Here is a 26,186-nt window from a genome sequence, read left to right on the forward strand (position 1 = left end):
TAACGGGATCCGATAAATGAGATGGAGCTTGAGAGATGACAATAGTGGTTTATGTGACGACAAGAGCATGTAGGTTCTGGGAGCTGAGGATAATTGAAATTATAACTGTCAAATTTTCCGGACACAGTTTGCACAAGTTGATGAACTTTAGAGGATAATTGTGAATAGACCACAGCCCACAGCCGACAATGCTGGTAATGTAGTCGGGAGTTTAATGACAGAAACTGCATATACAGGCTTGCACGTCTTTAACAGGTCAAGGGTGTCCTTGGTATTACTGGAGGCAGAGTTCGTGCACCTTCGGCGAAGAGGAATATCATCAGCCGAAAGTTTCGAGATGAGCATTGGCTTTAGCAATTTTGACGGGACGAAAAAATCCATACCATATAGAATGATTTATCTTTCTGAAATGAAATTCATCCAATTACTGTGGATAGAATTTAACACGGGTTAACAGATAAATTCACAATCATTCAGATTATCTGACTGTTGTCTAAAACTTGGCATTCTTTAAAAGCACTTATTACAATCAACTATCAGAATTATATACGCATTGATCCTCATATATACTTAAGATATCCTTATTATAATGTATTCATGTAATTCCATTACTTACAACTAATAATGAATATCGATCGTTTGTTAATATAAGACTATAATAATAAACAGAAACTATAATAGTGGTATAATATGATGAGTATATATATATATATATATATATATATATATATATATATATATATATATATATATATATATATATATATATATATATATATATATATATATATATATATATATATATATATATATATATATATATATATATATATATATATATATATATATATATATATATATATATATATATATATATATATATATATATATATATATATATATATATATATATATATATATATATATATATATATATATATATATATTTCAAAATGAATCTCAAAAGAAAATATTGGGCAAATAATTCTGCGGTTAGAAAATAAGCGACAGGAGTAGATTGTGCATAATGAATTTGCTTAAAGCTATAGCAATTTGAAATATCATATGGAATTTGCTTGAAGCTAGAGCAATTTGAAATATCATATGGAATTTGCTTGAAGCTATAGCAATTCTACAGGGGCATTACACCCTTTCAAAGAGATTTACGCAATTAATTAAACCTGTATTATATAACCAGCGCGTCTTGTTTCGAGTTTTAATGGACAAGTTTTTGAAAAGCAGACAGTTTTTTTTTCTTGTTTAGCATTTACAAAAAAGGGGTAAATAGTGAGTGGAAAATTTTTTAATGCTTTAACAATCGGAGATATTTGATTGACCTTTGCAAAAAAAAAGGGTAATGGGATTTGTGAATTGGAGGAGATGCCATGATTATGTACTGTATAATACACAAGTGATGTTTTGGAGCGTATTGTCAATTTAACGAGAAATGACTGAAAAGTGTTTTGAGGGAGATGGGTTGCATGGAGGATTGAGTTGCAGGAGAGGTCAGTAACAGGGGTGAGCGTCCCCCGGAGGGGGGGGGGATCCAGGGGTGCATCTCCCAGGGGGTTCAGTGGCCAGGGGGTTGAGTTAAATGGGGATTGAGTTCCACGAGAGTAGTGCTTTGTCGTGGTTTAGCTTGTCACAGTTTTAAAAGAGCTTTACGGGGTTTGAGAGACTCAGTTGCCTGATTCCGTGTGTTTTTTCTTTACTTGGTGCTCATTAAAAACGAAATTTTTGTGTTAAATAAGTAGTTTTTGTATCTTTTAAAAGAGCTTTACGGGGTTTGAGAGACTCAGTTGCCTGATTCCGTGTGGTATTTCTTTACTTTGTGGTCATTAAAAACAAAATTTTTGTGTTAAATAAGTAGTTCTTGTATCTTTTAAAAGAACTTTAATGGGATTGAGAGACTCAGTTTACTGATTCCGTGTGTTTTCTATTTACTTGGTGTTCATTAAAAACGAATTTTTTGTGTTAAATATGTAGTTTTTGTATGTTTTAAAAGAGCTTTACGTGGTTTGAGAGACTCTGTTTCCGGATTACGAGTAGTGTTTCTTTAATTGGTGTTCATTAAAAACAAAATTTTGTGTTAAATAAGTAGTTTTTGTATCTTTTAAAAGAGCTTTACAGAGTTTGAGAGACTCAGTTGCCTAATTCCGTGTGGTTTTTCTTTACTTGGTTGTCATTAAAAAAGAAATTTTTGTGTTAAATAAGTAGTTTTTATATCTTTTAACAGAGCTTTACTGGTTTTGAGAGACTCTTTTGCCTGATTCCTTGTGTTTTTTCTTTTATTTGTTTTCATTAAAAACGAAATTTGTGTTTTAAATAAGTAGTTATTGTATATTATAAAAGAGCTCTAAGGGGTTTGAGAGACTCAGTTGCCTGTTTCCGTGAGGTTTTTGTTTACTTGGTGGTCGTTTAAAACCAAATTTTTATGTTACATAAGGAGTTTGTTTAGATAATTTAAGATAGTGAATGTTATCTCTTGTATCTGGTCAAGTAGAACGGTAGGTGTGTCTTTACTTTGTGGTAAATACATTCTATATTTATGTTTTCTATATTTAGTTTTTGTATAAAAATTTTTTTAGGGACTTTGTTATTGTTAAACTTTGGCCTGATTACATTTGGTTTTACTTGACTTGGTGTTCATTAAAAACGAAATTTTTTTGTTAAATAAGTAGTTTTTGTTTATTTTAAAAGAGCTTTACGGGGATTGAGAGACTCAGTTGCCGGATTTCGTGTGGTTTTTCTTTACTTGGTGGTCATTAAAAACGAAATTTTTGTGTTAAATAAGTAGTTTTTGTATCTTTTTAAATAGCTTTAAGGGGATTGAGAGACTCAGTTGCCTGATTCCGTGGGGTTAGTCTTTACTTGGTGTTCATTAAAAACTAAATTTTTGTTGTAAATAATTAGTTCTTGTATCTTTTAAAATAACTTTACGGGGTTTGAGAGACCCTGTTGCCTGATTCCGTGTGGTTTTTCTTCTTTTCAGTAAAGACACTTGATATCCTAAAAGTTTTTAATTTAAACTTTTTTAAAACTTCGAAACTTTTCAACTTTATTTCTTTTTTTCTTTTTGTACATAGCTTAAAATATCAAAATATGCTTACAGTTCAAACAATTGCGCTCTGTGATTGGTCAGAGACACGATATGACTTTCCCACTGGTGTTCTATGACCGGTTATTGACACTACCTAATCTATTGCATGTATTAAATCAGTATTTTTTACGCAGTGGAACGATAAACACATAAGTCATATCTTTAAAAAAAAGTAAAGATGGAGCATTTTAAGAAAGTGTGTTTACATAACAAGGTTATTTCAGCATTGAATGCTGACAAAGAGACGTATTTAAACTTTGAAACAAGTACAGGTGGTAGCTCTATTGGAAATGTATGCATGCATTTTCATGACAGTAAGGAATTAAATTTCTTTGGAATACCGAAAAAAATTCAACTCTTATGTTGGTGGTTATGTGAGATTGAGGTCTCAATAGAAGAGTGCGCTCATAGAGAATACTAACATCAAAAATATCGTTGATGTGAGAGGACTTCTCAGTGCTATTGCTTCACCTAGTAAATAACATACTGATAAATAAAACCATCACAATTCAGGTGTTAGTATTCAACGGAAGATCAATAAAAGAAAGGCATGCTCTTCTATAATATCGTAAACCATATCTTGTCTACGTGCCGAAACTTTACCTGTGAAAATAATGTGATAATAGACAGTGAAATTGCAGAAAAATAAAAAGGGCATTGTCAGAAAATATCACGATGGAATATAAAGATAATCGATGAAAAACAGCACCAGCAAACGTTACTGCCATTGATCAAACAGTCATTGAACCAAATAATACCAGCATATATTTCATAAGGGCAAGACGAGGTTACGTGCGCGCACGCAACCTCGTCTAAATGAACCTTAAAAAATGAAATAAAGCTATGTCGACTTTGCATATCTCTCCTGATTGGTCCCTAAAAAACCAGTCGAGTTTTCGTACTGCTCACTTTTTTGCAATGTGTAGGAACCAGTGGGGAATCACCGTTCGTTTGGAAAGGTGCCAAGGAAAGGCATACAAATAGCATGTAGTTTCAAAATATGTTTAATCACCTTTCTTGAATGAAGTATCTGTACTGTATATTCAAGAGGTGAAATAAATAAAGAGCTTGTTACTTACTTACATATATTTTTTATAATTTCTTGAATGAAATTTCCGCATTGTTTGTATCCAAGAGTTGACTTCAAGAAAGAAATTGTTACTTACTGAGAATTTTTTTCATAATTTCGTGAATTAAATTTCTACATCGTGTAGCTAAGTGAAAATTGTTTTTGATACAGAGAAAAAAAAGTTACTTACTTGCGGTTTTGTCATAATTTCTTGAATGAAGTATCTGTATTCTATATCCAAGAGGTGAAATTATTAAAGAGTTTGTTACTTACTTACTTACTTACAAATATTTTCATAATTTCTTGAATGAAATTTCCGTATTGTGTATACAACAGTTAACTGCAATAAATAAATTTTTTATTACTGATAACTGTTTCATAACTTATTGAATTTAGTTTCTACATCCTATACTAACTCGTTAAAAACATAAAGTTTGTTAATTAACAAGCATATTCTCATAGTTTATTTAATTACATGTCTTTTGATTTTTCTTATCACACCTGTTTATAACAGTAGAATAGTGCTAAATATACTTAGTATTTTTCCACATTTTCTTGAATTAAACAAACATGATGTTTACTAACCTTTTGAAAATAATGAAGACTTAGCCGCATACTGAGAATTGTGTCATTGCTCCTTGAAAATCCTGTCTGGTTTGTATGCACAGCAGGTAAATTCAAGAAAGAATTTGGTACTTAGTTACAATTTTTTCATAATTTCTTGAATTGAGTTTCTACATCGTGTAGCTAAGTGAAAATTGTTTGTGATAAAGAGAAAAAAAAGCTACTTACTTGCGATTTTTTCATAATTTCTTGAATGAAGTATCTGTACTGTATATCCAATAGGTTAAATCAATAAATAGTGTGTTACTTACTTACAAATATTTTCATAATTTCATGAATGAAATTTCCGTATTGTGTATCCAAGAGTTGACTTCAAGAAAGAAATGGTTACTTACTGAGAATTTTTTCATAATTTAATTAATTTAATTTCTACATCGTATACCTAACTCGTTAAAACAATAAAGTTTGTTACTTACCCATAATTTGTTCATAATTTCTTGAAGGAAATGTATTGTTTGTTTTTTTTTGTTTATACAAAAGGTGGATTAAATAAAATATTTTCTACATATAATGATAATTGTTTAAAAATTTCTTTAATTTAATTTCTACGTCGTATATCTAACTTGTGAAAACAATAGAGTTTGTTACTTACTTAGAATTTTGTTATAATTTCTTGAACGAAATGTCTTTTTGTTTGTCCCACAGGTGAATTCAAGAAAGAATTTTGTACTTAGTTACAATTTTTTCATAATTTCTTAAACCAAAGGTCTGTAGTACATATCCAAGAATTGACTTCCATATAGATATTGTTACTTACTTAGTATTTTTTAATAATTTCTTGAATTAATGGTCTGATACAGGGTTAGCAGTTAAAATAGTTTGCTAGAAAGAGAAAAAAAAGTTCCGTAGTTGAGATTTTTTCACACTTTCTGTAATTAAGTATATGTACTGTATATCCAAGAGGTGGAATCAATACAGAGTTTGTTACTTACTTAAACATATTTACAAAATTTCTTGAATGAAATTTCCGCATTGTGTATCCAAGAGACGAGTTCAAGAAAGAAATTGTTACTTACTGAGAATTTTTTCATAATTTCTTGAATCAAATTTCTAAATCGTGTATCTAAGTCATGAAATTCTAGAATGAAATTTCCGTATTGTGTATCCATGAGTTGACTTCAAGAAAAAAATTGTTACTTACTGAGAATTTTTTCCCAATTTCTTGAATTAAATTTCTACATCGTGTAGCTAAGTGAAAATTGTTTTTGATAAATAGAAAAAAAAGTTACTTAATTGTGATATTTTCATAATTTATTGAATTAAGTATATCTACTGTATATCCAAGAGGTGAAAACAAAAAGAGTTTGTTACTTACTTGCAAATATTTTAATAATTTCTTGAATGAAATTTCCGTATTGTGTATCCAAGAGTTGACTTCAAGAAAGAAATTTTTTTTTTTCCATAATATCTTAAATGAAATTTCCGTATTGTGTATCCAAGAGTTGACTTCAAGAAAGAAATTGTTACTTACTGAGAATTTTTTCATAATTTCTTGAATTAAATTTCTACACCGTGTATCTAAGTCATAAAAACAATAAAGAGTTTGTTACTTACTTGGAATTTTGTCATAATTTCTCGAACGTAATGTCTTTTTTATTTATCCAGGAGGTGAATTCAAGAAAGAATTTGCTACTTACTTACAATTTTTTCATAATTTCTTTAATTAACTGTCATTTTTATTTAACAATGGGGCTAATTAAATAAAGAATTTTATAATTACTTACAATTTTTGATAATTCCTTAAATGAAATTTCTTAATTGTTTGTCCATGATGTAACTTGAGTGTGTGTTACCTATTTAGAGGACAATGATAAGTTAGATACGGATTTTTCGTTATTGTGCGCTCAGGTTATTAATACCGTAACGACATAATAAAGTACTTGCGACTGTGTTATTGTTTCCTGACATATACGGCGGAAGCGGGAGCAAGAGGTGAATTCAATAAAGCCATTGATATTTGCTTGAAATTTCTTCATACTCCAATAAAATACTTAAAGATATACTAAAGAAAAAGTATAGGTTGAGCATACGTATATTTATTGCTTAAACATATTAAGATCTTTTTGAATAAATTTGCTACTTACTTACAATTTTTGATAATTTCTTAAATGAAGTTTCTGCATTGTGTATCCATGAGGTAACTTCAAGAAAGAGTTTGTTGCTTACTTAGAATTTCGTCATAATTTCTTGAATGAAATGTTTTTTTTTATTTATCCAGGAGGCGAATTCAAGAAAGAATTTGTTCCCATGTGTCTGACAATAGATGTATGCAAGTTCCTTTTCTTATATCTCCGATGTTTTATTAGACATTCTAATCGATTTATCTGCTAGCTTACTTTAAAAATAACGAAAACATAACAATGTAATGAATAATATATTTTTAATGAAATAGCGAAATGTAGAATATTAAGACAAAAAATATATTACGATAAACTATTAATATCAATGATTAACTTTGGACATTTTGAATCTGTTCCATAAAATAGTTCACAATGTTCTCTCTTTATATTATAGATATTGTCTTCTCTTATATATTCATCAGTATAATAATCGTTATTAAATTTTTAGTAATACAAAATTTTTACTGGTTTATCATCTATATGCTTTTCGTATTTTGTATTATTTGGTTCAATGACTGTTTGATCAATGGCAGAAACGTTTGCTGGTGCTTTGTTTTTCATCGATTCATCTTTATATTCCATCGTGATATTTTCTGACAATGCCCTTTTTATTTTTCTGGCTCTTATCACATTATTTTTACACAGGTAACAGTTTCGGCACGTAGACAAGAAATGGTTTACGATATTAGTATAAGAGTAGGCCTTTATTTTATTGATCTTCCGTTGAATGCTAATACCCGAAAGGTGACGATTGGATGTATCAGTAGGTAATGTGTTACCTGCAACGGTAGCAAGGAGTTGTCCTCTATCATCAATGATTATTTTTATGTTGGCATTCTCTTTGAGTGCAATCATCTCTGGAGATATCAATCTAGTATAACCACCAACATAAGAGTTGAATTTTTTAGGTATTACAAAGAAATTTAATTCCTTATTGTCATGACAATGCATGCATACATTTCCAATAGTGCTACCACTTGTACTTGTTTCAAACTTTAAATATTTCTCTTTGTCAGCATTCAATGCTAAAATAACCTTGTTATGTAAACACACTTTCTTAAAATGCTCCATCTTCACTTTTTTTTAAAGGTATGACTTATGCGTTTATCGTTCCACTGCGTAAAAAATACTGATTTAAAACATGCAATAGATTAGGTTGTGTGAATAACCAGTCATAGAATACCAGTGGGAAAGTCACATCTTGTCTCTGACCAATCACAGAGCGCAATTGATAGAACTGTAATCATATTTTGACATTTTAAGTTATGTACAAAAAGAAAAAAATAAATAAAGTTGAATAATTTCGAAGTTTTAAAAAAGTTTGAATTAAAAACTTTTAGGATATCGAGTGTCTTTACTGAAAAGAAGAAAAACCACACGGAATCAGGCAACAGAGTCTCTCAAACCCCCGTAAAGCTCTTTTAAAATATAAAAGAACTACTTATTTAAAACAAAAAGTACGTTTTTATTTACCATCATGATAAGAAAAAACCACACGGAAATAGACATCAGAGTCTCTAGATCCCCGTAAAGCTCTTTTAAAAGATAGAAAAACTAATGATTTAACACAAAAATTTCGTTATTTAATTATATCAACAAAAGGAAAACCACACGGAAACAGGCAACTGAGTCTCTCAACCCCCGTCAAGCTCTATTAAAATATACAAACCCGCATACAAAACCTCACTAAGTACTTAGTAATTTACCAACCAGGACATGAAAACCACTGTGAATCAGTCATCTGAGTTTCTGAGACCCCCTATATCACTTATAAATTATACAAAAACTACTCATATAACCTTCAAAGTTCGTTTTTAACGACCACCAAGTATACGCAAACCTCTCGGACTCCGTCATATAAGTCTATCAATCCCCGTAAATTACTTTTAAAAGTTACAAAAACTAATTAGTACACACAAACATAAAATTTTAATGGACACAATTTAAATAAAGTCACCTCGGAAACCTTATAATTAGTATATCAAAACAATTATAGATATTTAAATATAAAATAAATATTCTTAAAATAAACAAAAATTTCGATTTTAATTACTATTATGTAAAGAAAAATCACACGGAGTTCGGCGACTGAGTCTCTCAAACCTCTTAAAACTCTTTTAAAAGATGCAAAAAGTACTTAATTAAAAAAAAAATTTTGTTTTTAATGACCATCAAGTAAAGAAAAACCACACGGAATCAGGCAACTGAGTCTCTCAAACCCAGTAAAGCTCTTTTAAAAGATACAAAAACTACTTATTTAACATAAAAATTTCGTTTTCAATGGGACACCAAGTAAAAAAAAACCACACGGAATCAGGCAACTGAGTCTCTCAAACCCCGTAAAGCTCTTTTAAAAGGTACAAAAACTACTTATTTAACAAAAACATTTCGTTTTTAATGACCACCAAGTAAAGAAAAACCACACGGAAATAGGCATCAGATTCTAACAAAACACTTCCCTAAAAAGTAAATTTTAGACCATATAATGATATAAAACAACAATTTTGTTTTTAAGTACAGCAATTTGAGTGAAAATCACCCGTAATCTGTATAATGAGTCTCTCCCTCCTCTTAAATCTCTTTTAAAAGATGCAGAAACTGAAAATAAATTACAGAAAAACTATATGAAATCAGGCAACCGAATGTCTCAAAACCCGGAAAGCTCTTATAAAAAATACAAAAACTACTTATTGAACACAAAATTTTCGTTTTTAATGACCACCAAGTAAAGAAAAACCACACGGAATCCGGCAACTGAGTCTCTCAATCCCCGTAAAGCTCTTTTAAAATATACAAAAACTACTTATTTAACACAAAAATTTCATTTTTAATGACCGCCAAGTAAAGAAAAACCACACGGAATCAGGCAACTGAGTCTCTCAAACCCCTTAAAGCTCTTTTAAAAGATGCAAAAACTACTTATTTAACACAAAAATTTTGTTTTTAATGACCATCAAGTAAAGAAAAACCACACGGAATCAGGCAACTGAGTCTCTCAATCCCCGTAAAGCACTTTTAAAAGATAAAAAAACAACTTATTTAACATAAAAATTTGTTTTTAATGAGCACCAAGTAAAGAAAAACCACATGGAATCAGGCAACTGAGTCTCTCAAACCCCGTAAAGCTATTTTAAAAGATAAAAGAACTACTAACTTAACACAAAAATTTCGTTTTAAACGACTACTATGTGAACGAACATATCACGTAAATCGGCATATTTGTATAAAAAACAAAGTAAATAAAAAAATTCATTTAGAAAATCGTCTGTATACCCCCACACATTTTGTTTTTAATAACCACAAAGTGAGTGACATCAATACAGACTCATTCAACTTAGAGTCTCCATCACCGTCAAGATCCTTTAAAAGATACAAAAAATGACCACCTAGTAAAGAAAAACTACACGGAATCAGGAAACTGAGTCTCTCAAACCCCTTAAATATCTTTTAAAATATACAAAAAATACTTATTTAACACAAAAATTTCATTTTTAATGTCCATCAAATAAAGAAAAATCACACGGAATCAGGTAACTGAGTCTCTCAATCCCCGTAAAGCTCTTTTAAAAGATAGAAGAACTACTTATTAAACACAAAAATTTCGTTTTTAAAGACCATCATTAATAGAAAAACCACACGTAATCCTACATATTAGTCTTACATACAGTTAATATCTATTAAGTTATACAAAAAAACTACTTATATAACAAGCAAATATCATTTTCAATGACCACAATTTGAAGGAAACCCCACGGAATTAGTTACCTGAGTCTCTCAAACCCTTTAAAGCTCTTTTAAAACTGTGACAAGCTAAACCACGACAAAGCACTACTCTCGTGGAACTCAATCCCCATTTAACTCAACCCCCGTGCAACTGAACCCCCTTGTAACTGAACCCCTGTATAACCGAAACCCCCGTGTAACTGTACCCCCTTTAACTGAACTCTCATGCAACACAACCCTCCATGCAACCCATCTCCCTCAAAACACTTTTCAGTCATTTCTAGTTAAATTGACAATACGCTCCAAAACATCACTTGTGTATTATACAGTACATAATCATGGCATCTCCTCGAATTCACAAATCCCATTACCCCTTTTTTTTGCAAAGGTTAATCAAACATCTCCGATTGTAAAAGCATTAAAAAATTTTCCACTCATTAATTACCCCATTTTTGCAAATGCAAAACAAGAAAAAAAAAATGTCTGCTTTTCAAAAACTTGTCCATTAAAACTCGAAACAAGACGCGCTGATTATATAATACAGGTTTAATTAATTGTGTAAATCTTTTTGAAAGGGTGTAATGTCCCTGTAGAATTGCTATAGCTTCAAGCAAATTCCATATGATATTTCAAATTGCTATAACTTCAAGCAAATTCCATATGATATTTCAAATTGCTATAGCTTCAAGCAAATTCATTATGCACAATCTACTGACAGGCATGATCACATAGAATCATATTAGTTAGAAGAGAAGCAACACGAGAATCAAAACGAGGACCAGGAGAAAATAAATCGTATAAAACGGATGATTATATGGTGCATTACCAGCAACGAGGAATTGAATTCATGCCATAATCTGTTATTTCAGCTATAATATCTGATTTGAAACCTCGTGACATAAAACTAAAGAATATCGCGATGATTATGCTAATGCCTAATCAGAGAGACAGCTATATACAAGCCTGCAGAGTCGCAATTGCCAGTGCCCTGACAAACCCTGGGCTCTTAGTACTATAATTTATTTTCCATATAACCATTGAACAGTTCTTTTTTCTTTTTTCAGAATTACCCTCCAGAGTTGACTGCGAAGTTGATAGTGGTGTGCCGGAGATGTTTCAATGTTCTGATTCCTGGTGCGTGAGTCGGGATAGAGTGTGTGACTTGAAAAAAGATTGTCCGGATCATTCAGATGAAGGGAAAGAGTGTAGTAAGCATTTTTTTTTCTTAAATTAATGGCCTATTGGTTTAAGTCCGTAAGTACAATTTTTCTATCCTAAGTGCCATAAGCTCTATGTTTTTCATACCTCTGTCCTTGTCACATGAATGCCGTTTGACTGTACTTACCAAATAGATTTTTTTTGTCTGATATGATGTTCTATGTTGCATATCAAATAGAAATTCCAATGTATAAGGGGATTCTTCCTATGTTACCAATCCCACGCCAGAAAAAAAAACTACTTAAGATTAGTTACATTAAACTTGTCAAAACTTTAATAACAGGACCATTAAACATGTATAAAGGTACATACTATGCGTGATACACCTTTGACATGTCTAATTCAGTTCTGGAATTTCTAGTTGAAGTTTTTGTTTATTTTTATTTTTTTTATTTTAAGACAAAGCTCTTTTCAGCAATAAACAAGGAAAATATGCATAAGAATTTTCCAAAAGGTTCAATGATATTTGCAATTTTATCAAACAAGCTAATATATTCTTTAAAGTGTAGTAATAATTTGACATCTTATGTCAAGACCCCGTAACTTATTGTAGCAGCAATGATCCTTGGTTCATAGATGTAGAGCAACCTAAGCGTCAATATCTTTGATATTAGACTTGAGCCTTCTAAATTAGCAACAAAGATCCTTGTTTAATCCTTACGTATTTAGTCGAGGCTAATGAGTCCTTTTCGGTATTCAGATGATTGGAAAGTAATTATAACCTAGTAAAGAGCAAACAACGGATCATAGTAAGCAAAATCTTAAAAGCAATTTTATACGTATAACTGTTCAATTTGAAAAGTTTTATAATGGACACTAATTAAGCATGATAACTTGTATTCAAATTGAACAGAATAGTAATTTCCAGTCACTTAAAAAAGGTTTTGAGAATTTAAGAAAAAGCCTGAAACCCCCGAAAAGACGTAAAACCCATATAAAGTATAAGCTTTTGAAATTGCTATTGTTGAAAACCCTAAGCTAGAGACTTCACGTCCTACACTTTGAAAATCAAGGAAAAGCACATTTTTGGATGAACAGCACTAGCGGCACTGAGGTACACAATGTCTGATCGTTATCCCCTAGATATCACTCTAGCAACACCTACCTATATACAATGGACGGACCAGGCGAATTAATTCTAGTTTTAATTCATTCACAGTAGGAAGTTTGAACCTCCCTCTGGAATGTAGTGTTGGGTAATATTTGATATCGATATATCGGACCAAATATCGATATCGAAACGTATTATCGAAACCGATATTTTTTAGGGGTCTCTAACCCTCTATATTCTCCGCGAAATATCCACCGCATGAAAATTCTGCAAATTTTTAGCAACAATCTTCGAGGTTCTTTGCAGGATTGAATTCTTTCATCTATAATTGATTTTATTTATCCTTATCTTACATTTTACCCTGACATCTTTTTCGCAATAATTCATTCCCGGCTCCCATTCATTTCCGTCAGATACGTATGAATTATTACCAACTGAGAATGAAAAGTTGACAACAAATGATGTTAAAATGAAAAGTTCGGGTTTTCAATGTTATCAAAGCCAAACTAGCCGATCAGACAGGGTCAATTTTCTCAGTCTGAAAAATTCTGTCAAGGAAGAGGAGCTATCTGTCACAGATAAATTAAGATAAAGTAATCTAGCTTTATTGTAACTATACATGTATAATATATATAAATATATAGTAACTATATATATATAGTAACTGATAATGAAGCAAATGTACTTCGGGCCATAAAGGATACTGCATCCCAAGTTGGCACAGGATGGACGCATGTTTCATGCTTTGCACATACTCTAAATTTGATATGGGGGGTGCTATTAATGATACTACAGAATATTGTTGCCTCTCGTCCAAAAGGCTAGAAATATTGTCAGCTTTTTCAGACGTAGTGTTGTGGCTACCGACAAGTTGCGACAGGTTCAAATCTCTATTGACGTTGTTTGCATAAAAAAAACTACAACCTGATGTCACCACTAGATGGAATTTGCTTCTCACTATGTTGCAAACTCTACAAGATTTGAAAGAGTCGGCAACAAGCTCGCTTGCGCTTCTCGGTAAAGCAGACCTCATACTCATTGGTAGTGAGTCAGGTGTTATTTCAAACGCGATTGCGGTGCTTACACCCTTTGAATAGACAACTATGGAGCTCTTCTTTAAAAGCTATCCTCCATCTGGCATCTGAACATTTCTAATGACATAATAAGTTTTTTCAATACATAGCTTAACAAATTCTGATTGAAAGCTTCAACATTTTGATTACCACGAACCCAAAAGGGATATAACTCTTAACCATTAAGAAAAATGTTTATTTGATATCTCGGCATAGGAAGGACTTATTTCGACGAAATTTCTTAGAGAGTGTTGATGGGAGAAATGTTGAACTAAATCCACAAATTTACTTTTAGTCTAGTGATTCCCAAAGTGGTCCAGGTGGACCCCCAGGGGTGGACGGGAAGCTTGACGGGGGTCTACGTTTGTGTGACAAAAAAATAGGGGTTCAGAATTAGTAAAAGGGGGTCCACAAAATTCTATCTGGTTTCGATTTTAATTTTAATATCACAAAAGAGATTATGTCTCAGAGATATCAAACAAAAATTTTTTAATTACAATAAAATCTTTAAGATATAGACTAACCAAGCCTGAATATAAAAACTTCAAAAGTTGGATTGCCGTGAAAACTTGATATGAGCATACTCTAAAATTTCAGTTTACTCTTGATCGAATTAGGGACAAATGGGTTAGAACAATACATGTTCGACGTCTCAGCATTTGATAGACTTATTTGGATGGAACTTTCAGAGATTACAGATGAAAGAAAGTTAATGTCATGAAATTTTTAATTAGACTTGTTTTAAATCTGGTTCTTTACTTTCCAGAAATTCTAAAACTGGTTTAAAAAATCAATAAAATCTTCTTAAACATGCACATATTGACAAATAAAATACTTCAGTATGCAAGGGAAATCGCCGGAAGTCTTCATCATTTTCATCGCACGACTGTAAATAGAAACGTGTTCAATGAATTGCTTCTTGTTTTGCTGAATGTATTAATCTCAATTGGAAGCAATTAGTGCAATCTATCACTAAAATTGTACGCTATCAGGTGTTGTTTGTGGATGGAACATTGAATTGCGATTACTGTATTTACAAGTAACACTTGCTGAGCTTCTTAAAATATTATTGGCCTGTATTGATAGGTTAAGTCAAGCAAACATTATAGAAATCCACTATCGAAACTAGATTTTTCACGCCAACGTAGACCCCACGCGGTTTACCTGGACCACTTCTCTAGTCCCGTCAAATTTCTGTGGCCCTTCCAATTTCCTTAAGGTGTTTGAGTCTTATTTTAGCCCCTTCTGACATCCTTTACTGCCTTCCGAGTTTTCTAGTCCTTTTCAACCTTCTTATTTCCTTCAAACATCTCTATGGTTATCCTGATCTACTTTAATCCCTTTTCCATCTTATTGATCTCTCCAGCTTCCTTTAGTACTATCCAAATTCCTTTACTACCTTCTTACCTTATTTATTGCCTTCCGAGCCGCTCTAGTTTTTATTGCGTTCTTCATCTCCTTTCGACTTTGCTTATGCTATTCTGCCTTTCACAGTCCTTCCCCGACGTTATCGATCTCCTCCATCTTCCTTTAGACTATTCCAACTTTCTTAGTCTTTTTTCGATGTTTTTGGTCTCCTCCAGCCTTCTTTAGTCCACCCGACTTCCTTTACTACCTTCTGTATTTCTCTCTCTCTGACTTTCTTTTCAGTTTTCTCAAGCTTTGTTTAGGCTCTTCCGACTTTCATAAGTCTTTCCCGACGTTCTTGGTCTGCCTTAGCCTCCTTTACTCCCATCCATTTTCCTTTACTTTCTTCAGACTTCCTATAAGGCCTTCCGACTTTCTGTTGTCCTTCTTCAATTTTATTCACCTCCTTCAGCCCCCTTTCGTCCGATACGACTAACTTTAGTAGTTTCCAACTTGGTCTAGTCTTTTTCCGATGTTCTTGACCTTCTCCGGTTTTTCCTAGGCTATTTCGACTTCCATAAGCCCTTTTCCAAAGTTCTAGGTCTCATTCATCTTCCTTAAGTCCCAACTGACACCCTGTAATGCCAGTCAACTTCCTTCACTACCGTCAACTTACTCTAGTTCTTTCCGACTTTTCTTTAGTTCCTTGCAACTTTGCTTACGCTATTGTGACTTTCGTAGTCCCATGCAGCCTTCCTTAGGCCATTCCAACTTTAACAGTTCTTCTAGACGTGCTTAATCTTATTCAGTCTCCTTTAGTCCCACTCAGCTTTCATTACAACCTTCTGACTTGCTCTAGTCCTTTTAAAGGTCCATGGTTCCCCCAGCCTTCTTTAGTCACTTCTAACTTTCACTTTAGTCTTTTTTGGAGTTCCTTTAGCCCCCTTTAGTCACTTCTGTTTAGAATTCTCTTTAAACTGCCTTTAAACATGTTTTGCAGCCTTTTCAATGTTCTTGGTCTCCTCCAACCTCTTTTGGTCCCATCCTACGTCTTTTAATAGCTTTTAACTTGCTCTAGTCCTTTTCCCACTTTCTTGGTCTCCTTCAGCCCCCTTTGGTCCGATACGACTTACTTTAGTAGTTTCCGACTTGCTCTATTCTCTGTCCGACATTCTTGACCTTCTCCGGTTTTTCCTACGCTATTCAAACTTCCATAAGCCTTTTTCCAAAGTTCTTGGTCTCATTCGTCCTCCTTTAGTCCCAATTGACACCCTGCAATGCAAGCCGAATTCCTTCACTACCGTCAACTTGCTCTAGTTCTTTCCGAATTTTCTTTAGTTCCTTGCAACTTTGCTTACGCTATTGTCACTTTTATAGTCCTATGTAGCTTCCCTTAGGCCATTCCAACTTTGACAGTTCTTTTAGGCGTGCTTGGTCCTATTCAGTCTCCCTTATTCCCACTCAGCTGTCATTACTGCTTTCTGACTTGCTCTAGTCCTTTTTCAAGGTCAATGGTTCCCCCATTCTTCTTTAGTCCCTTCTAACTTTCACTCTAGTGGGTTTTTTTTGGAGTTCCTTCAGCCCCTTTAGTCACCTCTGTTTAAACTTCTGTTTAAACTGCCTTTAAACTTCCTTGGCAGATTCATATTTGTCTGAGTCCCTTTCCAATATTTTTGGTCTCCTCCAGCCTCTTTTGGTCCCATCCAACTTCTTTTAATAACTTCTAACTTGCTCTAGTCCATTTTCAACGTTCCTGGCAAGTGCCTTTATTAGGCTAATCTGACTTTTATTAGCCTTTCTGACGTCCTTAGTCCCCCCCCCCAGTAGTAATGACCCCTCACGGCTTTTAAGGACACAGGTACCAGATTACACAGGGAAATTAAAGTTGGATGTTATTGTTGTTTGTTGGTTATGTTCGTTGGTTATGATTAATGGTTCTTGTTTGCTGGTTGTTGTTTATGTTTGTTGGTTATGATTAATGGTTGTTGGTTATGTTTGTTGGTTATGATTAATGGCTGTTGGTTATGTTTGTTGGTTATGATTAACGGTTATTGGTTATATGGTTTGTTGGTTATGCTTATTGGTTGTCGGTTATTACTGTTGCATGTTGCTTGTTGGTTGTGTTTGTTGGTTATGATTGTTGGTTATGTTTGGTTATGATAAATGGTTGTTGGTTATGTTTGTTGGTTATGATTGTTGGTTATGGTTGTTGGTTTTGTTTTTTGGTTATGATTAATGGTTGTTGGTTATGATTGTTGGTTACGTTTGTTCGTTACAATTAATGGTTGTTGGTCTTGGATATGGTTTTGGACATGTTTGCTGATTGTTGGTCATGGTTTTGGATATGATTAATGGTTGTTGTTTATGGTTGTTGGTTATGATTGTTGGTTATGTGGCTTGTTTGTTGGTTGTTGGTTATGTGGTTTGTTGGTTATGTTTGTTGGTTGTTGGTTATGTTGGTCGTTGGTTGTTGGTTATGCTTGCTGGTTATGTAGTTTGTTAGTTATGTTTGTTTGGTTTGTTGGTTATGTTTGTTGATTGTTGGTTATGTTCGTTGTTTATGTGGTTGTTGTTTGTTGGATGTGATTGTTGGGTTGGATATTTTTGATAATAAATGGAGTTACTAGCCAATGCCACCGCCTGTTTCTTTCCCCCCCCCCGATGTTTTTCTATTAATAGCCTTAGATGTTTGCAAGGAATCTTGTCTAAATATGCCCCCAGGTAATAAACTCCCCCACAATGTTTTTCTATTAAAAACATTAGACGGCCAGTTTGTAAGGAATCTTGTCTAAACATGCCTCCCTACCTCGTTCAATAAAATTAAACAACTTTCGAGAAACCCATTTAGCCAAAAACAAGTAAAATTAATATGCAAAATTTGTTTTAATTATTCATGTATGGTGAGCCAAAATCAAAACCTGCATTAATTCAAAACCGTTCAGAAATTAAATAAAAAACAAGTTTTTTTTTAACTGAAAGTAAGGAGCGACATTAAAACTTAAAACGAACAGAAATTATTCTGTACATGAAAGGGAATGTCCCCTCCTCAACGCCTCGCTCTTTACGCTAAAGTTTGACTCTTTCTCACAAACTCTATTTTTTAAAACAATAAAAAAAAATTTTGCGTAAAGAGCGAGGGTTTGGGAGGTGACAGCCCCTTTCATATACGGAATAATTTCTGTTCGTTTTAAGTTTAAATGTCTCTCCTTACTTTCAGTTTAAAAAAACTTTTTTTATTTAATGGTCACAAATACGGCCAACCTCACAATTAGATATTTTTAAAAATTTTCTTACCAAAAAATGCTGGTCAAAATTGACTTTTTAATAAAGTCTTAACAGCTTACGCATTATTATTCAAGTGAAATCGAACCGTACAGAGAGGTGTGCCAGACTTGAGAATAACTGGAGTGGCAGAAGACAATTTTTATGGGAGGTAATATACCATACATTTTTGTATTGAAATATTACATTAGAAAATTTGTTTTTGCCTTAAGGCTAGCAGTGCAATTTTCCAAGACTTTGCTCAAAATCTGGGGCAATCTGTTATTAATTTTAAAAGATGAAAAAAGTACAGCAAAATCTATGCTAGTAGACAAGATATGTTGGAGTGAGAACGGTCTCCCTATGAGGCTTTTATATGGTCGCTTTTACCATTTCCAAGGAGGGGGGATTTATTTTCCTTGAAAGCTACGGTATCAAGTCTTATTGAAACAGGAAAATATTTATATAAAATAGATTGGATGTACCAACCCTAAAAATTAATTCTTCAAAAGGATCAGATTTATTTTAGATTTGTTTGAAATTTAAGCCTCCTAAGCCTTCAGACTATGACTATCTAATTTGTTTAAGAAAAAGTAAACTTCTATAGGGTAAAATATTTTGTTATTTGCCACCCAGACTCCAAAATATGACACCTTATATAAACACCTAAAACATTTTCTCGATTTGGTTAAAATTTTCACGAATCTAGTCACAGAGAACATTTGTTTCAACTAGAAAATTAGTATTTTACTTCAATTGGAAACGAATATCTTATGTAAGGATAAAAATTAGATATGAAAAATGTTGGGTGAAATTTCGCAACTTATATGACACGGAAACAAGTATTTAGGTCAAAATACGAAGAAAAGAGTTAAAGATAACTATATAGAGATCAAAACATCAATTCGAAAATTATTCTTGCAGGCAAACCTTTTTATCTTGAATAAGATTATAATTCCTAACTAGGGCTAGAACTACAGGAATAGTAGTCCTGTCAAGAAAAGGTCACCTGTTGAATTAGGACCAGGAAAAGTGTAAAACTGGAACATAGGCAGAGGCCTTAAAATACAGGTTCAGTCTAATCTAAACACGCTTAACTGCTCTCTCTATCTCTCTGTCTGTCTGTCTCCTCTCTCGCTGACGGGACGGGACATAATTTATACAAGGATTATCGATCGAGTCTAATGGGGTCAAGGTCGATTTATTTGTTGTTGTTCGTCTAGGTGTAATGACTCCGGGGCGAAGTTTGCACATGCGCATTAACGGGGAAGAGATGTATTGAACTAGGACTCGAGGGGGAAGTGGATTTCTGAGAAATTGATTTACATAAATCAAGGGGAGAGGATTTCCGAGAAATTGATTGCGTAATTAAATTTCCGAGAAATTGATTACATAATCAGTAAGGGAATGTATTGATCCACGACTCTAACGGGAACAGGATCACGTTTCTCCTTCTAAGCCAATCAGGGAGTCGGAAATATTAGCGGGACTGGATTGCAGAGAAAAGGAAAGGATTTTTGCTATAGTTTTTATTAGTGTGTGAATAGAATTCAAAGGAGTGAGAACAGTTTGACTTTACTCATTTGGATATATTTTTGCTGATGATGAGTGGAATGTTTACCCTATTAGAACTTGATCGTGGAGTTGGTAGCAATAATACAAGAAATCACGAGAGGATCACGGCTATGTCTGAAATGGGATGAAGTATATGCAAGATATGTGATATCCTTGAGCAAATTTAAAATGGAGGATCAATTATGCTTCGCTGGAAAAGTTAATAGAGTGTTTGTGAAGAGGGTTTAATATGCTTTAAGTGCACTAATGAAACATATTATAGATAATAAGCTGTAACACTAATTGTTCTTGTGTACTGTTGTTGTCGTAATTATGGAATAAAATTGTTTCGAAATCAAAAATGTTCCCTTTCTTTTTGTTAAAATTTTAGGCTAATGAATCATGGTCAGTCTAGAGTCAGCAGTCAGAGTGATAGGATTGAAAAATGAATAAATTCGAGAAAGAGAGAATTAGATCGAATCTGGTGTTTATGGACAAACATTTGATTTTGAATGATGACTTTCTTGAGTTATCCCTTCAACGCAAGATATTCTCTCGGGGAACACTTGACATTATAATGAAAACTAATTCTCCCCCATTGGACTATTGTATGATGCTTTGTCGATGTGACTCAAATGCTTATACTCAATTTATTGATATATTATTTGGAACAAAGCAGAATAATATTGTGGATATACTTTTGAAAATATTGCCATAGATTCAATATAGATGGTTTCCCCTTCGAAAGAGGTGATGTCACAGAATTACTCCTCTCACCTTACCTACACCCTGAATTTATCGAACGAGGATGATCAGTTTCTCTTTAGCTGTGAGAGAGTTGACATTGGAAACCAAAAAAATGTTCTATACATGTCCACTATGCATGTAAACTCTTGGCAGTTGGTCTCAATGCGGGAATTGTACAATTATTGATGACTATAATGAAAAGTGTAAATTATGTAATCCTTGCAAATTACATAGAGGTTATGCAGTACAGATTAAAGGATGCAATTCATGTCTTGAAGAGATTTGTGACTCTCACCCTAGAGGACATCTGTGTTCCAATTGTCACTATGACAAATGTGATCAGTGGGAGAATACTTACCCCGGTATGATTGGAAAGAATCCCAAACTTGATTTTAGTTTATTTCTACGAGATTGGTATCGTCGTGGATTTAAATTATTCTGGGAGGAAGAATCTGGTCTACGATTCAACTGTTGGGGTAACAAGACAATTTGGTTTCTAGGTCATCTTTGTGACGACATTGCCTATTATGACTACAAACCAAGTGATTTTTATTTGGCAGTTACCGAATGTGATTCACCATTTGAAAACACTGTATGTGATATTGCTTCAAATAGACAAATTGAAACTCGTGAATTTCATGATAAGAATGCAAAGAGTATCATTGACTATACAAAGAGATATGACAAGAATGAAGTTACATTGTACTGTAGAAAGTGTGACCCTGACTTTGCAGCCAATCAAGATCAATATACAGTGAATCCAAATGATTTACCAGCATTAGTGGTTCACGACAGTAGCATATACACCGAAGAAATCTAAAGTGAAGAATAAAGACACTGTTGTATTTATACATTTAATTAATAAACAAATTTACATACATTTTTTAAGCACTTTACTCTTAGGGCACAGAAATCAATATTATACATGTCAGAGAGGATTTTTTCGACTAGAAAGTCGTTCAGACATGGATTGTCTACATAAATGATTAGAAACTGCGTGTAAGTATAGCCACGATATCGGAAAACAAAATATAGTAGTGCATGGAAGCCACAGCTTTTAGTCGTCAGATCCTGCACTCTCCTCCGATTTTGAATAATAGTTTTCCCACTGCTCGCAATATAGTTGCTGATTTGTGGTGTGTAGAATGTATAGGGTAGGCCAAGAGGATCAAAAAATTCTATATTCTTCATTGTTTGAAAGATGCACAACCAATGACCCGTGTGCACAGTTAACGGACTGCAATTAACAATATTTAGGGTATTGTTGGCACTTTGAATTTTTCCAAGGAAGTCCAAGGGAAGACATTAGGATTTGTACTGGGACATGTAGGGATCCATATTAAATACATTGATTATTTGACTGATGTTCATGGCACCAAGTCTAGTAGAACACTTCCTTCGGGAGTGATTTCCCACAAGGTTTCATATTGATTTAGTGAGATTCGTGCAATACTCTCAGCTAACGGGTCGGCAAATGTACACTCTAAACGCACACTCCCCGTACGTACTATACTCATATCCTTTGTGCCAGACAAATCCAATACAATGATACCATGTGTTTTAGCAAACATTTCTTCTGTTATATCATTTCCGTATAGTTTTGAATCATGATCTAGGGCTTGCCTTGTCAACTCATACAAGGTTCTAAGGAATCTATTATAGAATAGACTGTAGAGTGGGACGCTATATACTCTGCGCACAGGAGATAAAAGTCCAAACACCTCGAATTTATATGGACATCCTGTTCACAATCCTATTGCACTAACGCCTCTTACAAATTACGAGGTGAGTTTTGATGGGATTTCACCATTGATAAAGGATAAGTAAGTGAAGGTACGTGACCCCACGGTAATATGACGTTGATTGGTGACTGTATGAGGAACAAGTCGTTTAACATTATTTCCACTGGCTCTCAGTTTTTTCACTGCCAAAGCCACAGAACTCATAACTTGTTGTTTTTCGTACTTGAAGTATTGCCGAAGTGAGGGAGAGAGTCACATCCGGATTGGCAGCAAGTTCTTTTATCAATATGAAATTAGATGGTACAAGCGTCAATTTTATATCCATTTTAATATTGGGTGGTAGCCATTGGGTTATATTAAATATATCATGATATATTTTTCCAACTAGATTTAATTCACTAGTTGTAGCGTTTTTAAGTACATCTGTACTATCAGTATTTGTAATATATTCATATCCATTGGAGGTGCCTCTCAATTCCTTGTATGACTTGGGTGTCATCAGCATCAATTGCATATAGCTTGTATAATTTGAGAGATTGTTGCTTGTGCTCACCAGCGTGCCATTGATGTAGACACTGATTTGACGAAATAAATTATGTAATATACAATTTTCATAGGATATTCCATCGGCAAGAATTGGCAATGTATTATTGGATTTCCGGAATTTTATTTGTAAATCTATAAATGTCGAAGACATGTCCATAAAGTAGTCTTCATTGGAATTAATTTGAAAGTGGATACTATTGGAGAGGGGTTGCTGTGGATAAAATTGTTCATAGTATCTATGCTTGACACTCACATCAACATTTTCTGCATTGAATAGATTCAATGAGGAGGTGATTGAAGGTTGACAATCCTTATGCGGTAGGTAGGACATCTTAGGAAAAGAAATCTAGTTTTGATCTAACAATTCTCTTCCTGGGGCTTCTTCTTCTACTGTTTACAGTACGTGTCGGCTTTTTCCTTCTTCTCTTTGACAGGGGTGATGTCTTTCGTTTGTGACCTGAGTAGAAACTGATGAGAAATGCATTGTTTCTCGACCTTTTTAAACCTTTTCAATTTTGTTTTAATCTCTCACCAAGGGTTCGCGCACTGGACCTAAGATTTTCCGTAGCACTTTTTTTTAATCCTTGCCAGAGCTCCAATCGTACTGTGTAGAGGATGCAAAATCTGTCGCAGCCGGTATAATATATTTTCTAGCCAGAGTTAGTGCAGAGCGAAACAGCTTAGCAAACCAACTGCCAAGACCTTAGCCCGACATTGACGAGCGACCTTTGTAATAGTCCATTCCATTGCCCTGTTTTCTTGGGCCAAGAATATTAACATGGCAGTCAATATCAGGACAAATAAATACCACTTTTCTATTAGACATCTTGTTGTTGTACAAAGGGTCGAAAATGGTCTGCAATTACGGCTAAACATTTTGAAATTGCTAGAGGATCACCTAACTTACTTCTGATAGTTAGCTCAAGGAGTTCCAAATCGGAAATGCTTAAGGTGCTATACTTAAGATACTTTATATTAAAGTGATGAATATATTCTTGATGGGTGTTCTGTTCAAGAAATCGTAGGAGAGGGACATTGCTATTGCCAACCCGGGATGTTTCCACAAATGAAGCGTAGAGAAATATACATGTGTCCGTGGAGAAGGCAGGCGGGTAGTCTGCAAAAATGAAATTAGTGTTTCCGGCACTTTTACCGTTGATTATATTGAGCTTGAAGCCAAGAACATCCTTTAGATTATCATTGAGAATAACTTTTTCGTTGGCAATAGGTGAACTAATGTAGATCTTGCCCTCCTCCTTTGAATAGTTGAAATGAAAAGCTCCTTTCTTTACGAGCGAAAATTCTTTTATTAATAGAACGACATAAATCATTCATACAGGTGAGTTCTTCATAGGGTAATTCAATATATGGATAATCCATCCAGTTGATCTTTTGAATTTGTTCTTGATCACCTGAGGGTGGCGGCGGCCAATCATAGGATCTAATTTTTATCTCATATTTATAATCTTTTCTCAGGATTTTGTATGCATTTTTGAGAATACAGTCGACAAGAGCCACTTCATACTTTCTGTCATCGAATTTGATGCCGGGAGAGAGTTTTGTCCAAAAATCCCTTGTTCTATTCAAGCCATTGTAGAGAGGATCAGAAATATTGGACATGAAAGTCACATAGAAATCATTGGGCATTGTTAATATCTTCAACACTGACCCAAGAATCTAAATCAGAGTTGTATCCTAGCCAGCGAACAAGCAACTGTCTCTTGCCCCTACGAGTACGACTCTTTAATATCTTTTCAATTTGATAAATTTCACTAGTGTTTCTAACTTTTTGCAGACCATATTCATAAAAATCGCCGAGAATCTTATCATCTTTGGTGTCTCACATACGATATGTGGTAGGTGTAGTGTCTAGGATTTTGGACACTTTAAAAAGTTCAGTGCTCCATAAATAGTTCCCCTTTTCAAAAATATTAGTGGTTCTATTAATTCGAACAGTATCACCGACATTGAATTTCTTCTTCTTCTCATTGCCATTGGAATATTGCTTTAGAAAAGCATCAAATGTATTTTCACTGCAATGAACTTCCCAAGGTCTTGAGTTGGACAATGAATAATGAGGTCGTTGGTTGTATATTCCCATGATTTTATCTAAATCATGAATAAAAGCCGGTGTATTTTTCAGTGTACAATATCTTGAAATTAATAGACGATTCGTTCTTATCAATCGTTCAGACAATGCAGCCTTTATCGGGCTGTGACTATGATAAAGTTTTGTATTATATTTCAATAGAACCTTTTGCATATGAGGATTAACAAATTCACTACCACGATCTGATTGAATTTTTCTATAGCAATCCTGTTCAAGAATACTTTATATAGCCTGAGAAAATTCAAAACCTCTCTTTAATTGTAATGGAACGGCATAGTCAGAGCAACTAAAGAAGCTAATTGACATTAGAATATATTTGTAGGGTATATTGTGATATTATTGAATCGCGGTTAAAGTTACAAGTTCCGTTGGCATTACATGCAGAGGGAAGAAGGCTTTAGTTTACCGATATTGTTTGCCACGAAGCCTGCAATTCCGAAGCAGTGTGTAACTCGGTTCATTCTGTAGACACTTTTTTGCTTTTTTTAATATGCTGCCGCCGTATATGTCAGAGGCAACTTTAGAAAGCGTTTTGGGGGAACTTAGACTTCTCGCTTCACCAATATTTTCATAGACATGCTTCAGAACTTCAACCATTTCGAAAGCAAACACGTAGTGTAATGTCCACTCCCGTTTTGCACACTCGAAGTTAAATCAATCCGTCTTCGCTTTTGACTAGCCATAGGTGTTATAAAATCATTGCTGCTGCTGCTGCTAGTATTTTCCAATATTGAATCTTCTTATTTTTTAAATGGTGGCGTTGGTGTTGTCGGAGGACTATATTCTCTTAGTTTCTTTAGAATTTGCTTATTGCCAATAAGACTTTTGGGGAAGTTTGATGCATTTAGAAAGGTGTATAGATTATTGTCAAAAGATAAAAGTCCTTTACGATTCGTCACCA

General features: G+C 33.6%; 1 protein-coding gene across 1 annotated transcript in view; it reads left to right on the top strand.

The window, feature by feature from the left end:
• Nucleotides 1–624: 624 nt before the first annotated feature.
• Nucleotides 625–26,186, top strand: part of LOC148955698 (tyrosine-protein kinase receptor-like) — a 49,382-nt gene continuing 23,820 nt past the window's right edge. The window contains exons 1-2 of the mRNA XM_089107888.1: nucleotides 625–637; nucleotides 11,701–11,844. Coding sequence (XP_088964014.1) covers nucleotides 625–637; nucleotides 11,701–11,844 — 157 coding nt within the window. The remainder of the gene's footprint in view (nucleotides 638–11,700; nucleotides 11,845–26,186) is intronic.

Source organism: Artemia sp. Qi Xiang Cuo, chromosome 2 (genome assembly GCF_049724085.1).
Source record: "Artemia sp. Qi Xiang Cuo chromosome 2, ASM4972408v1, whole genome shotgun sequence".
Taxonomy (NCBI): domain Eukaryota; kingdom Metazoa; phylum Arthropoda; class Branchiopoda; order Anostraca; family Artemiidae; genus Artemia; species Artemia sp. Qi Xiang Cuo.